The sequence below is a fragment of the Sarcophilus harrisii genome, chromosome 3, assembly GCF_902635505.1.
Source record: "Sarcophilus harrisii chromosome 3, mSarHar1.11, whole genome shotgun sequence".
Lineage (NCBI taxonomy): Eukaryota > Metazoa > Chordata > Mammalia > Dasyuromorphia > Dasyuridae > Sarcophilus > Sarcophilus harrisii.
In genome coordinates this window covers 432,946,813-432,961,901 of record NC_045428.1, presented here as the reverse complement: position 1 = coordinate 432,961,901, position 15,089 = coordinate 432,946,813, and the positions used below count along the sequence as shown (strand labels likewise).

The 15,089-nt window shown below is 33.7% G+C and overlaps 1 protein-coding gene across 1 annotated transcript in view; it reads left to right on the top strand.

The window, feature by feature from the left end:
- Positions 1–8,876: 8,876 nt before the first annotated feature.
- Positions 8,877–15,089, top strand: part of FRY (FRY microtubule binding protein) — a 470,054-nt gene continuing 463,841 nt past the window's right edge. Inside the window, exon 1 of the mRNA XM_031960730.1 lies at positions 8,877–9,345. Coding sequence (XP_031816590.1) covers positions 9,326–9,345 — 20 coding nt within the window. The 5' untranslated portion in view covers positions 8,877–9,325. The remainder of the gene's footprint in view (positions 9,346–15,089) is intronic.

Here is a 15,089-nt window from a genome sequence, read left to right as displayed (position 1 = left end):
CATTACCTATGTGACTGGGCAAACTGCTTAATATCTTTTAAATTTTATTTTCTCAATAAGAGGATTGGCCTCTGTTCTAAATCTATGGTCCCATATCTTATGGCTAATATTTTCCTGGACTGATGGGAAGAAAGTTGTGTTACTTGGTCAATGGATATCATATTTCCCATTTGTTAAGCATATACTATGCGCTGGGCACCACTGCATGGTTGGGGAGTGATACAAAGGCAATAAAGAATCTGTCCCTTACCTCAAGTGGAGAAGAAACATGCATTTAATTTATTTATTTAAGTATATAAAAAGGGTTTGCAATTGGACCTCTGAGTTCATGAATTATAGACAAACTTCCTTTCCTAATATAGATTATCACCTTCTTAGCAATTTAAAACCTTTTAGAGTTACTTGTGGACATTAAGGGGTTAAATCACTAGTAGGAAAGGGAGGTGTCAGGAAATTGGTGTCTGTCAGCGATATAAGACAGGTCTTTCTGTCTTACTATCATCCCTCTTATACATAATAAACAAGGTAACTTGGAGATGGGAAGGCACCTGCCAGCCAAGGCTGGTTCTTGTGCTAAATTTGGAAAGCGATTATGAATTCTAAACAGTCCACATGAAGGAAGAGGGCATTCCAGGATTGAGGGACATTCAGGGTAGGGGCATAGAGTGCAGTAAAGTTTTAAAAAAAAAAAAAGGCCACTTGGTTGGACCAGGGATTGTGTGAAAGAAATCATGTTTAATGAGGCTGGAAGGGTATTGTGGGGATAGGTCATCAACAGCTAAAGAAAAAATAAAGGCATTTGATTCTGAAGATCATGAGGAACGTCTGCTGTATTGAAACATCAGCAATAAGGGAACTGAAAGCTGGTTGGAGCCCTCCAAAGTAAGGTGGGAGCCTTGTTATCTCAATTTCAGCAATGTAATCTTAGACCACATACGCAATGTCCTTATGTCACTTCTTCCACAAATGATAGTGGTATCATAAGCATTTATAAATCTTTAACACAGCAGCCATCTTTGAATAGCATTATCATAAAAATGAAATTTTCATATGGTCATGCATGTGACATATAGCAGGTGTTTAATAAATGCTTATTGACAGATTAAGTTATGGCCTGTGTTTTGTGAACAAGTCATTTGACCTCTTTGGCCCTTTGGGCTGCCTTTATAAAATGAAGAGATTGAATTAAATGACCTTAGAGGTTCCTTTCAGCCCTGCTTTGTGATTCTATAATCCCCATTCCAGAGATAGAAGCAAGATAATGTAATTGGAGTGGGAAGGGGAGCACTAGATTAGGAATTTGGACACCTGACTTTGAAACCCATTTCTGCCATTTGGAGGAAGTCATTTTATTTTGCTGAATATTAGTTTTTTGGTTAAGATTGTGTCACTCCCCTGCTCAGTAATTTCCAGTGGCTTCCTGTTATCTTTAGCACCTAATACAGATTTCTCTGTTTGGCATCTAAAGCCCTTTACAGCTTAGTTCTAACTTAACTTTTTCCAGGTTTATCATGAAGTACCCCCATCCCAGCTTTGTAGAAGCCATCCAAAAATTGTCCTTCCTTACTTCTATTTCTCAGAATCTTTCAGTGCTCAGCTCAGTTACCACACCTTTAATGACTACCTTAGCTGCCTTCCTCCCCCCCAAAAAACCTTGTATTTGTTTGTCATATATTTTATATATACTTTATATGTGTACATGCCATTTACCCCCAGTAACATCTATGGTGTTTGAGGGAAAGAATGGTTTGTCTTTTTTTTTTTTTTTTTTTTTTTTTTTTTCATATATTACATTGAGCAATGTGGCCTGGTGGGTAGAAAGCTAACTTTGGAGCTGGGAACTCCTAAGTTCAAATCTTGCTACTGAGACATATTGGTTTTGTGACTCTGGGCAGGATTCTTAGCCTTTCATGGTTCTGAGCAACTCTCCAATGCTATCTCTTGCAAAGAAGATGCTGACTTCATTAGTAGGGGGAATTTCCATATTTGTTCTGTATATCTGTATATTATGTTCTGTATATCAGTGAAATCACAAATCTACTCTGTATCCCTATTTCTTTTTCCACATGAACATAGAATCCTGAAGCTCCAAGAATACTAATGGGATATTGCATATTAAAGCATGTTTTTTTCTGATATCTTTTAAAAAACAAAAAACAACCAAATCCTGTCTTTTCCTTATGCTTTACAATGATGTCTGTCCTTAAAGCACCTATATAACATAGGGATCCATAACAAATGGATGCTTTTAGAGTGAGATGATGATCCTGACAATTTTTTTTAAAAGGACATTTAAAAATTAAAAGCAAAATTATTTTCTATGTAGAAAACTCCTTTTATCCATAGAGTCAGAGTAAGATGGAGGATTCGCAGTTATACATCTAACTGAAGCAAGATCTGAGCCTGACCCTAAAATGCAAATTGAAAATTAATACCAAAGCAAAAATCACAATAGGCTTCGAGTTCTGCTAAGTAACAAACTTCATTCTTGGCTTAGTCTAGAGTTGTCACTTATATTTTTATATGAATATGTAGATGTGGATCTCTTTCTCTCTCTCTCTCTGCACATATATGTACATTCGTGTGTGTATATATATATATATATATATATATATAAAATATATGTATATTTTGTATATATGTGTGTGTGTTTGTATATGTATGTATTTATCCCTATTTGGTCCTAGAAATACTATTAAAATCTCATTACTAATAAGCAGAAAAAGATAGCTCCCATCCATTCACCAGATAAGTTTTTTAACCTTTTAGTACAGATGTTCTTAACCTGGTGTCTCTCACCTTGTTTATATATACATTTATAATTGTATTTCAATGTAATTAGTTTCCTTTGTAATTCTATACATTTTAGATGCATTTAAAACTATTATTCTAAAAAGGGATAGGTAGACTTCACCAGACTGCCCAAGAAGGCCACCAAAAAGGTTAAGAATTGCTGCTTAGTAGGTTTCATTTTTTTTTTGTTTTGTTTCAATATCATTTTCATTTTCAAATGTATTCTTCCTCTCTCTCCTCCCCAAAGGGCCATTCTTTGTACTAAACAATAAATAAAAAAGGAACAGGAATAATTAACCAACAAAATTAACCAGCTCTTCAGCTGTCTCCAATATGTCTGTACTTTGTTCCACATTGATGGGTTCTTCAAAGAAGGAAGGAAGGGAGTTACATATTCTCATCTCTTAAGTGGCTGGCCTTTGAGTTTGTTTTTTTTTTTAATCTTTGTTACTTTCTCTCTAAATATATAGTCTACAGAAGTGGCTTTAAGCCAATAGACAACAGAAAGAATATGTCTCCTAATAGTTCAGTAGAGATCAGTCAAATCAAAAAGGGAAGTTTTAGTTTTAGAGAGTTTTTTAAAGAATGACTGCTCTTAAATGACTTTTGTTAAACCAACATTTTTTAAAAATGGGAATAATTCTAATTTTTTTAAAAAATTGTTACCTCATCTAAGGAGTCTGTTTCCTAAACATTAACTTTTCTATCTCTCCCTTTATTTGGAGACAGCTAGGTACATAAGTAGTTACAACACTGGACTTGGAGTCAAGAAGATCTAAGTTCAAATCTTCAGCTTCAGGAACTAGCTATGTGAACCTAGGCAAGTTCTCGAATATTTACCTGCCCTAGTTTCTTCATATGTAAAAGGGGAATAACACTGGCACTTACCTCCTATAATTGTGAAGATAAAAACACATAATGTAGTGTTTAAGTACTGAAAAGTACTTAAAATATTACCTAAATGCTAACTATTAGTAGGGGATAATACAACCATCATAATGTCAACCATGATGACTACTAATGACAAGGAAGAGTTACTTTCAAGCTGGTTAGTTTTCATTGGAACTAATAAGGTTATTGGATGAAGAAAGTGGATCTTTTCAACAATCAGGTGATTCAAGGCAATTCCACTGGATTTAGAATGGAACATGCCATCTGCATCCAGAGAGAGAACTATGAAGACTTAATGCGGATCAAAGCAGAGAATGTATGTTCACTTTTATTGTTGTTAAGTGCTTGTTTTTTTTTTCTCCTCATGTTATTTTTCTCTTTTGATTTGATTTTTCTTACACAGCATGATGAATATGGAAATAAGTTTAGAAGAATTGCACATCTTTAATCTATATCTAATTACTTTATATCTCGGAAAGGGGAATGAGGGAAAGAGATTTGGAACACAAGATTTTGCAGAGGTGATTGTAGAAAACCATCTTTTCATGGATAAAAATAAAATACTATTTAAAAAAAGAAAAGAAAATTAAAGTCTTAATTACCTGCTTTCAGTTCTCTTGATCACTTCATTTTTATAACTTCTTTGGGTAATAGTACTGAATAAGCTGTGAAATTTCACAGGTATTTTATATTCCTGAAATCTTTCAAAATGAATTTTACCTATGAAATTGGAAGCTCTGGCTTTTACTTGTTTTTGCTTGTTGCAATATTTTTGTTGTTTTCTGTTTTTGATGGTTTATTGGTTAATTGATTTTTATCATAATGAAATGATTGTATAGTTGCTGTCAAAGGCATTATTTTATAATGGGGGAAAAAAAAACAACTTGGCACTGAGGAACCGTGATGGAAGGAAAGCCTTCAAGATATCACCATCATTGTTAACAGCTAACGTGAAGTATTTTTTCTGTGCTTGGCCCTCCTAAGTATTCTTGGGATACAATAAGGAAATTTAGTGAATTAGTGAATCAGAGGCAAAAAGAACAATCTAGAAATGAGTTCTGTGACTTCAGTGCACACTCTACTACATATATGCCAAGGCCCAGACATCCATAAACAGGTCATACTCCATTCTCCCTTTTTCTTTCTTTTAAAAAATAATAGCTTCTTATTTTTCAAAATACATGCAGAGATAGTTACATCAAATAATCCAATATAGGTTAAAATGTGCAATCTTCTAAACCCACATTTATCATGATGTGCAAGAAAATTCAGATCAAAAGGGGGAGGTGACTGAGAAAGAAAAACATACAGACAACAATAAAAACAACAAAAGTGAAACTACTATGTTATGATCCACATTCAGACTCTGAAAGTTCTCTCTCTCTGGAAGTGGATAGCTTCAACCTCAACTTTCCAAGAATGAATAAAACAGAAGTTATCACTTTTGATTTATAGGCTTAATGGAAGAATTAATTACCTCAACTTATTTTTTGAATTTAATTCAAAATTGAATTGCAGTTAGATAAAATTAAGAGTTTAAGTAATGGATAATCAAACCATTGAAAAAGCAAATCTCTGGCCAAGCAGAAAGGGTTCCTCTGTCCTCAAGGAGCTTAGGTTGTACTTGTGTGGAAACAATACGTGCAGATAAGTATGTAAACAATGTTTAGAGTCAGTGCAAAGTGATTTCAATGTTAAGGTGGTCAGAGGACACAATTAGTTCAGACCTGTGTGCCTTAGGAAGATTTAAGCATTTGAAATAATTTGTATCATAGAGAACTCAGGCTCAGTGCCAGACTTAAAGTCTTGTATACTTGTACACTACAAGTATAAGAATAAGACATAAGCAGAGCAATTAGTCTTATTTTGTGTATATCTGGTATTCTTAAAATAATTGATAGGGGGAGATCTCAGATAACAGCTATTTTAAAAACACATTGTATCACTTAAAGAGCCCAAAGATATTTCTCTAAGTGGAGAAGCAGGAGGCTAAAAATTCATAATGCTGCATATGTTGTCAGATTTGATTACTATTGTAAGAGTGGGAATAACCCTTATTCCCATGTGAATGGGAACATGAGAAGTATCCTGGTATAATAAATAAAGCACTGTTATTTGGAGTGAGAAGATCTGGGATCAAATCTCAGTTTTGTCCCTAGCTAGTTATATCACTGTAAATAAGTTCCTTAATCTTTCAGTTTCCTTATCTGAAAAATGGGAATTGAACTGGAATAATCTCCAAGGTCCCTTCCATCTCTGTATTCTGTTTCTGTGAAATAGTAGAGATGATTCAGAAGAGAGGTCAGCTGCTAATGTAAAATGCCAGTGGTAATACAGATAAAAGTAGAAAGGCTTTAAAATAAAGACTAGTCAGTTACAATTGGTAAAAAAAACAAAAGAGGAATTTGTAATAAGATTTAAATTAGTATTCTACTTATTAAAAGCAGTAAAATAGTAATTTTAATAATAGCTATTATTTAGATGGCACTTTAAGATTTGCAAATATTATCTCATTTAATCCTACTATACCTAGTATAGTAGTATACTATAGTATACTAGTATAGTACTGATACCTACTATATAGTAAGTGCCTTTAGAAACTGATATAGTTAGAAATTAAGTATCCCAGTATCACAAAGCTAGTAAGTATCTGAGATTTGATTTGAACCCCTACTCTATCAAACTGTACCACATAGTTTGCTCTTATAGCAGAAGAAAGTTATGTTAATAAATTCTATATGAGATAAAAGACAAATGGTATATGTAAAAGATATAGAAAAAAGAATGATGAACTAAAAATTACCAATACCAGAGTTCAAATAGTGCCTTAGATACTTGCTGATTGTGTTACCCTGGGTAAGATACTCAGTGTCCTCATCTGTGAAATGGGTATAATAACAGCATCTTTGCAGGATTGTTAGTGAGAATCAAATGATAGAACCAATGTAAATGATAGATGTTGTTATCATCATAATAAGGTGAATAGTCTTCACTTGAAAAAGTGACTTCCTTTGCTCAATCATGGGTATGTTGAGATAGGAAAATCTGGAAAAGGGAGCCTTAGCTGGGGAAAAGATAAAGATAGTAACAATGTTAAGGAGGAAAGTTTCCATGTTGTAATAAGTCAACCAAGAAGACTGAAATTAGAGCAAGATTTTAATGTATAAAATATGATAATTAAGAGAAAGACATTAGAGCTTTGGTTTTTTAATGATCTGTGATATGGTGATTTAATAATGTGTTAATATGGGGAATGGCTATCAATAGTAACATTAAAATAAATTTGAAATTAATAAGAGTTAATAGAAATCCAATCTCCTCTCAGCACTTAGATGAATGTATCTTTCCATTTATTTTTTCTACATTCCAAAATAAGATACCTAGATGAGTTTTTTAAAAAGACCCCAAAGACAAGAAATCTGTCTGATGCAGGCAACAGACAGAACAATAAGAGTCAGATTTGAGGGCAGCTAGGTGGTGCAGTGGATAGAGCATCAGTGCTGAAGTCAGGAGAACCTGAGTTCAAATCTGGCCTCAGATACTTAACACGTCCTAGCTGTGTGACCCTGGGCAAGTCATTTAACCCCAATTGCTTTAGAAAAAAAATTCAGATTTTTAAATGGACTAAGATGGGAGGGGTGGTCTCAATTAGACAGCAGAAAGTAGTGTCTGAGAAAGACAATTGGCTAGGAGAAAAGGGATAATTTTGCTTAAATCCCTCTATCACACAGTTTTTTTCTTGTCTGTTACATGAGGAATAGGATCTCTCAAAATTCCCTTCTTTCAGCTCCAAGTTTATAGGAGTCTTTTGAACTAATGAGAAATGAAAGGAATAGAATGAATTCAGTTCCCCATGGCAGGCCAAATTGCATTGGCCTCTAGGGGGAGGAAAAATGAACAGTGTTCTTCACTTTATTATTATTACCCTGTTTCTTTATGACTTTTGTCCTTTCTGGATATATAAAACATTTCTCTACTCCCATGTCCATCCCCAATTTTTTAAGGCTTTCTAAGATTTCTTTGAAATGTAATTTTACCATGTTTGGCCTTACTAAGTTTCAGTCTATTTTATAATATTAAAACCCCAAACATAAAGGTTTGTGCCCACAATTAAAGTTAGTTTCCTGCTGCCTGTAGCTTTGTCCCTAGATGTACATACAAATGTAGGCATGTGTGTGTGTGTGTGTCCTTGTCTGCATCTCTGTCTCACTGTCCTTTTTGAAACATGAACAACCGAAGAACAGAGACAGTACTACTTTAATTCACACTATTGTTTGAAAAATCAGAGATTTTAGGAGATCTATAAAGTATGGAAGGAGCTATACTTTGAACACACACACACACACACACACACACACACACAGAAGAGAGAGAGAGAGAGAGTGTTGTTAAACCAACATGAGAAAAATAGGCCAATTGTAAAGTAAGCAGCGCTTTTTCACTTCCCCCCAACCTAGAGGCCAGATGAGATTGTCCAAGGAATTGAGTTCATTTTATTCTTTCCATACCTCATAGACTCATGAAACTCATAAGCTTAGAGCTGGAAAGCAACCATAAAGTTACAAATCTTTCATTTAGCAGACAAGGAAACTGAGGCCTTGATAAGTTTAGGGAACTTGATCAGAATGCCAGTGGTCAGGATGAAACAGCTGACAGACAACAGAAGCCAGTTAATCTGTAAAATGAGGGGACTGAATTTAAAAATCTCTCAGGTGACTACCCATTCTAAATCTATAATCCCATGTACCTGATGTTGTCTACTTAAGCCATTCTCTTTTTCCCAAGCACCTCTTAACAAATGACTTAATCATATCAAGATCACTGATATTTTGTTTAATATACCTAATGTCAAATCCATAAAGGCACAGGCTACCTCATGTAAAAAGACCTAAGCACTCTGTGATATGATGAATAAATTACAATCATAAGGGATATATAACGGATTTTATACTGTCAATTAGCTTTGGATTATTAGTTCCTTATTTAATGAGGAAACTTTAGAAGCTTGATTTTTATAATATGAGATATCAATAAGGATGTACTATGAGATTTGGGGAGACAGAAGTAAGAGACATTTACTGTAGGTTCTGAAGTGGGGGAATTGTTTAAAGACATTTAATACAAATAAAAACTCCTGTTTAAATAAGATTTGAAAGAGAGGCTTGGGAGCCATAAAGGGCAAATCATTAGGGGGTGGAGTTTGGATAAGAGGCAAGAAAGGGAAGAGTCAGATAACAAGACTAAGCAGAGTAAGGGGAAAAGTTTATGAGGAAAGTTGCAGACAACAATCTTGGTCATGTTACACTTGAATTACTGATGAGATACTGAGGAGGAGATGCTGAAGAGATAATTGGGAGGCAAGATTCAACAGGATAAAGAGATGTGGGGTGTACAATAAAATTTAGGAACCACACTCACGGAGTGGTTGGTAGAATCTATGGACTCAGGCAAAGTGTGAAAAAAAGGGAGAAATAATCCAAGTTCAGAATCCAGAAGAGATCCAGAATAAGCAGGAGATAAAGCAAAGTCTCTAAGGCTATGTCTACACTACATTTGCAAGGGAAGTCTAGTGGACCAAAACATCTTTTAGTATTCATTGCATTCCTCCAGCCTGGAGTTCCCAAAGAAATTTTTGAAACGGATGCTCCGTCTACACACAAGGTAGGGTATTTCCTGATTGTTCCTATAAGATAGATTTCCATATTGGCAGTGATCTTAATTTAACTGTAGAGAGATTATTGCCAGAATGGATCTTGGTTTCTGATTGTTTGGGTTCATTTGGATCTATAATGCATGCATGTCATTAATTTCCCTGGTTATGTGTAATACATTGAAACTAAATCATCCAGATGTGTTGATGGCAACTTACTTAGCATAATCATTCAACCAACAAGATATATTAACTGCTTTCTATATGCTAGGCAATATGCTATATAATGTAGATTTTTCCTGAGTCAATAGATGAGAATACTAGGGAGAAATCCCAAAGCAAAGAATGCTATTATGAGTGAATCCTAGAATGGTTATTAAGAGGCTCCTAGAAGGGTCAGGCTTTTACCAAAAAAGAAATATCTACCTATAGGTTTGCAAAAATAAAGGTGGAAAAAGGGGCAATTAGTCTCATTGTCAAAGCTAGTTTTTTGTTTTGTTTTTTTCTTCAAGTAATAAAGATTTCATTGAAGGAAATTAAGGAGAAAATTATGGGGAGGTGAGGGCGTGGTTATGTCAAGTTATGTTCCGGGATATTGTTACTGAATGAAAGATGGGGGTGTGAGAATAGGAAAAATGAGTGATAACAATAAAGGTCACTGGGGTCAAATGAAGCTTTCATGAAAATTACTTTGAGATGATGACATTCATAATTAATGATCTGAAAGGTCATAAAACAACATTTCCTGCACTTTCTTGCTTTTTGGCTTAATTACGTGGCATCCACTAAGATATCTCTTTCCATAGCTGATTTTATAAGAGTTTTTATCAGTCATGTTTGACAATATGTGTGTAGTATACATATAATAACAGGAGCAGAACATTTAATAACATTGGGTTTATAACTTTATCATTTTCCCCTCAAGTTCTTAATTTTCATTGCTACTCACTGATAGGATTTAAGATTTATTTAATGATGTCTAGCTGATATTCATAGTTGGGAAATGTTTTCTTTTTCCCATTTTACTTCACTACTCTTTCAAGTAAACTGTTAAGTGATAAGGCTATGATTTCTGCTTAGAAGACAAACTGGCAAAAATCTAGTCTCTTTTCTTTCCAGTTTGTTTCCTGGTTATTGACAACACAAAAGTCTATACAATATAAAATGTTATCTTTAAAATATTTATTTTCCCCTTCTAAATGTAGGAAAATCTTTGGGGACTTTCTTGTTGTTAGTCAAATGGAAAAGTCCTATTTTGAGATTTGACCCTGGTGTTTTAAAATAGTTTTAGACTCATTGCCTAATCTAAAGCATAGCCTGAATCAGCTGCACAAACAGTCCTACAAAACTGTATTCTTGAAAAATAAAGACATAGCCACTACTGCATATTTTGTGTATTTAATACAGTATATTTCATTCATTTCACTTTAAAAAAAGAAAGAAAAGAACTGTGAAGCTAATTAACATGAAGGCAGCTCAAAAGGAACTGAGACACTTTAATTATTTGAGACAAGCTTTTGTCTTTGAGGATAGTAACAATTGTCCTCCAAGCTTAAACTGTTATATACTCTATCCAAATTCAGATTAATAGCTTGTTTACACTAAAGCTTCTGTCCAAGGTGAATAAAATGTTCCAAAAGCTCCTTCAGGTGCAGCAGTTTCAAGAGAAAATGAATCAAATCATGATCACAGTTAGCCTAGACATATTTCCAAATTTATTCAGACCTTTAACTTAAGTGTAGGATAATTGACTACAGATTGAATAACAAAAGGAATTGAGACACAGTGGAAACCTGAAGCCAAGTCAGATAAAGAATACTATCATTGCCCTTCGTATTGGACCAAAGTGGAAGAGGAATCGGGGATACTGATGTGGTGATAGCTTGTCCTGAAACATTATTCTTTCTAGGTGCTGGCATAATCCCAATCATGTATCTGTGCAAAATGTTTTAAGTCTGTTTAATACTCAGTATATACCAAATATATAGGAGCCTGTCTAAAATAGTTATTTTCTGATGTATGTTTCTGTGTGTATGCATATACATATACATGTACATATGTGTGTATATATACATATATACATATATGTTCTATTGTGTACATGTATGTGTATATGAAGACAGAAAAATATAATGGAGAGAGGGAAGAAATGAATAAGATAAGGGAAAGAATGAGACAGAAACAGAGAGACAAAGAAATATCTACTCTGCAATTTATCAAGAGTTGACTAAACACCAAGATGATGTGATTTGCCTTGAACTCAGATCTTCCTGTGATAAACTCTTGCAAAATATCAAGGTTTCAAATAGGACAGAAATACCCTTATTGTAATAAATGCTTTGTGTATGAATGATGGAATATTTTTGTCAAAATGTATATTTTTTTTGAAAATTTGATTCATTTTTTACTACTTTCACTCTGAAAAATTTTAAAGAAGTAATGAAATATATTAAAATATCCTTTGCATATGCAATTATTTGCCATGGGCCTAAGAACTTTGTGGAGGTGACACCATAGAGACACAGGAAAATCAAAAATGCTATCTTTGGATCTATCTTTTGAAAAATTATCTCCATTAAGAGCTCAAGAATAAATATTTTGAGGTTTGACACTTAACCTGGAATTTTCTGATCACAGTAATGAGAATAGATCTTGTAAAAAGATCTTAAATCTTTCTGAAACAGGTCTAAACCCTGGGGGACTAAAACATATCACTGTGTGAATGACCATCATAGATATTTGTAAGTCAAATTTCTGAGCCTTTGCTTGATGTAGAGGTCATAGTATATGTTTGAAAGTAAAAAAGAAAAAGAAAAAAAATGTATTTAAAAAAAAAGAAAATTATAAGACTGCATTTCCTCAAAAATATTCACTCATTTGACAAACATTTATCAAGTTTCTACTAATACAAATCTGATATAGTACCCAAAGGACTGGTTTTGTAATCAAGATGACCTGGGTTCAAATCCAGCAACTGATATATAATCACTGAATCTTTCAGTGCCTTTAGGGAACTTGTAAATCTATTAAGTTAAAGATTTCACAGCAGCGAAGTGGCACAATAGATACAGTCTAGGTCTGGAATCAGGAATACTTATCTTTTGGAGTTCAAATTTGTCCTCAGACACTTACTAGTTATGTGGCCCTGGGCATGTCACTTAACCCTGTTTGCCTCAGTTTCTTCATCTATAAAATGAGCTAGAGAAGTAAATGGCAAGCCACTCTAGTATCTTTATCAAGAAAACCCAAAAGGGGGTCACAAAGAGTCAGGCACAACTGGAAAACAACTGAACAAAAGTTACAGATTTATTACCCGTCTGCATCTGGAAGGAAATCCAAAAATAAAATCACAGATACAGACCAAAAAGTAATGTGTAAGACCAAGTCTTTGGTACTGAGGGAGATACAAAGATAAATAATACATAACTCCTATTCCCCAAAGAGTTTTAAGTATAAACAGTGAGATTACACATATAACCATATGACAAATAACCATAATTCCAAATAAAATGTGGCAAGTATATTAAAGAGTTATGATAAAGGTCCATTAAGCAGGCAATAGATATTTATTAGGCACCTACCCTAAATGCGCTAGTGATACAAACACTAAAAAGAAAAGTCTCTACGCTCAAGGAGCTTACTATATAACTAGAGGTGCTGAAAAGAGGGTAGGGAAAGGTACTTAACAGAGAGTATAATGGAGAAGTAAAGAGGAGTAAGTACATCCAGGTAGGAAATGAAGAGATAGCTGAACTGGGCCCCCTCATTATATGGAAGTTTTAAGAAGAGCTCTTCTTTCTGTCCTCCAGTGAGAGAGTTAGAGGGTACTGTTGAGATGTGAAAGTACCAGTGTTCATGAGGTTTCTAGGGGCAAATCCAGAGAAGCATAGTCAAGTGGAAATAAAAGTCCACTAGAGTTTATAAAACTTGATGTATTTATAGATGGATAAATGAAACATTTATTATGTGCTAAGAACCATGTTTATAGGTCCTTTCCAGTGTCTAAAATATCTTGAATTATATTTTTATTTAATATAACCTTTACAAATGCAGTAATTTATTTTCTTTTCACTTACTATTATTTTTTTTAAAGTAATAAATGAGATCACTGATCCAACAAGCTGCAACAATATCCAACATATTATCTATATGAATTTTAGCAAATCATTTAAATTTCTTTAGTCCTGGGTTTCTTCATCTGTTAAAAAAAAGTATGTTGAACTAGATGAGCTCTTAGATCCTTTCCAGTTCTAAATCTATGATCTTGTGATCCTATTTATTTAATTATACTCAGGAATCTACCGGGATAAGTCCCTTTCTGAAATGATAGCATAGTTAAATGGGCACAGTTGCTATTCAAGATAGGCATAAACCCAACATAAATGCATTTCAATATATCTTATATTAAGAGGACAAGGTAAAGGGGAGGCTAGGTGGTAAGTGGATGGAGCACCAAATTTGGTCTCAAACACTTAACTTTCTAGCTGTGTGACTTTGGGCAAGTCACTTAACCCCAATTGCCTCAGCAAAAAAAAAAAAAAAAAGACAAGGTAAAGTAAAAAAAACAAAAAGAAGAGAAAAGCAAGAATTTTATCCTTGGCTATTGGTCAATGCATTATTCTTTATGTCACATATTTTAATGTCAAGATAAGTTATAATGGTTTTTTATTTCAATCAATCAATAAATAATTAAGTGCCTGCCTGTTGTATGCCAGTATGTGCTATGACATAAAGACAAAAACAAAATAGTCCCTTCACTAAATGGAACATTTATCCAACTTCACTCGTTTAAATTCTACTTGGGGAAAAAACAATACATGCTCATGTAAATAAATACAGAATATATACATGATAACTTTTGAGTAGGGTAGGTTCTAGGCTTTATTCAGGCAATAGTATTTGAACTGAGCTTTGGAGTAAGCTAAGGAATCCAAGAGGTGATTAACAGAAAATGCATTCCAGGAATGAGGATAACCTGTGCAAAAACATGGAGATGAGAAGATAGAATGAAATGTTTGAATTACAGCAAGTAAACCAATTGAGGTGGAATATAGAATACTAAAGGAGAATAATGTGTAAAAAAAAAAAAAAAAAAAAAACTAGAAAGGTAGCCTGGACTCAGATGGTAAAGAAGTAACGTTTTCTCCAAGAGACACTAATAAATCACTGGAATTTTTTGAGCAAGGGACTAACATGACTAGATCTCTATATTGGAAATGTCATTTCAGCAGATTTATGGAATTTCATGATTTGTGTAACATCAAAACCTTAATATAGAATGCTCATCATTTCAAAGTTGGTCACTTCAGAATACCATGGAAGTAGCACAAAGATAACTTTTCTTTCAATTTCTTTTTCTTCTCTTATTGCTAAAGCTAATATTTCTAATACAATATTGAATAATAGTGATGATAGTGAGCAACTTTGTTTCACTTCTGATATTATTGGGAATGCTTCCTGTTTATCTCCATTACATATAATGCTTGCTAATGATTTTACATAGATGTTACTTATAATTTTAAGGAAAACTCCATTTATTTCTATTCTCTCTAGTGTTTATTTTAATAGGACTGGATGTTATATTTTGTCAATAAAGTTAAATTTTCCAAAAAGTGCTTCTCAAAATGTTACTTGTAGCTACAGTGTATTTTAGTCTGTGCATTGATAGATTTCTGATGTTTATTGATCTCGGTGAGCCCATCATTTGGCAAATATTCAGCACCCACTATTTGCAAGAAATTTCTCTAAGCACTGA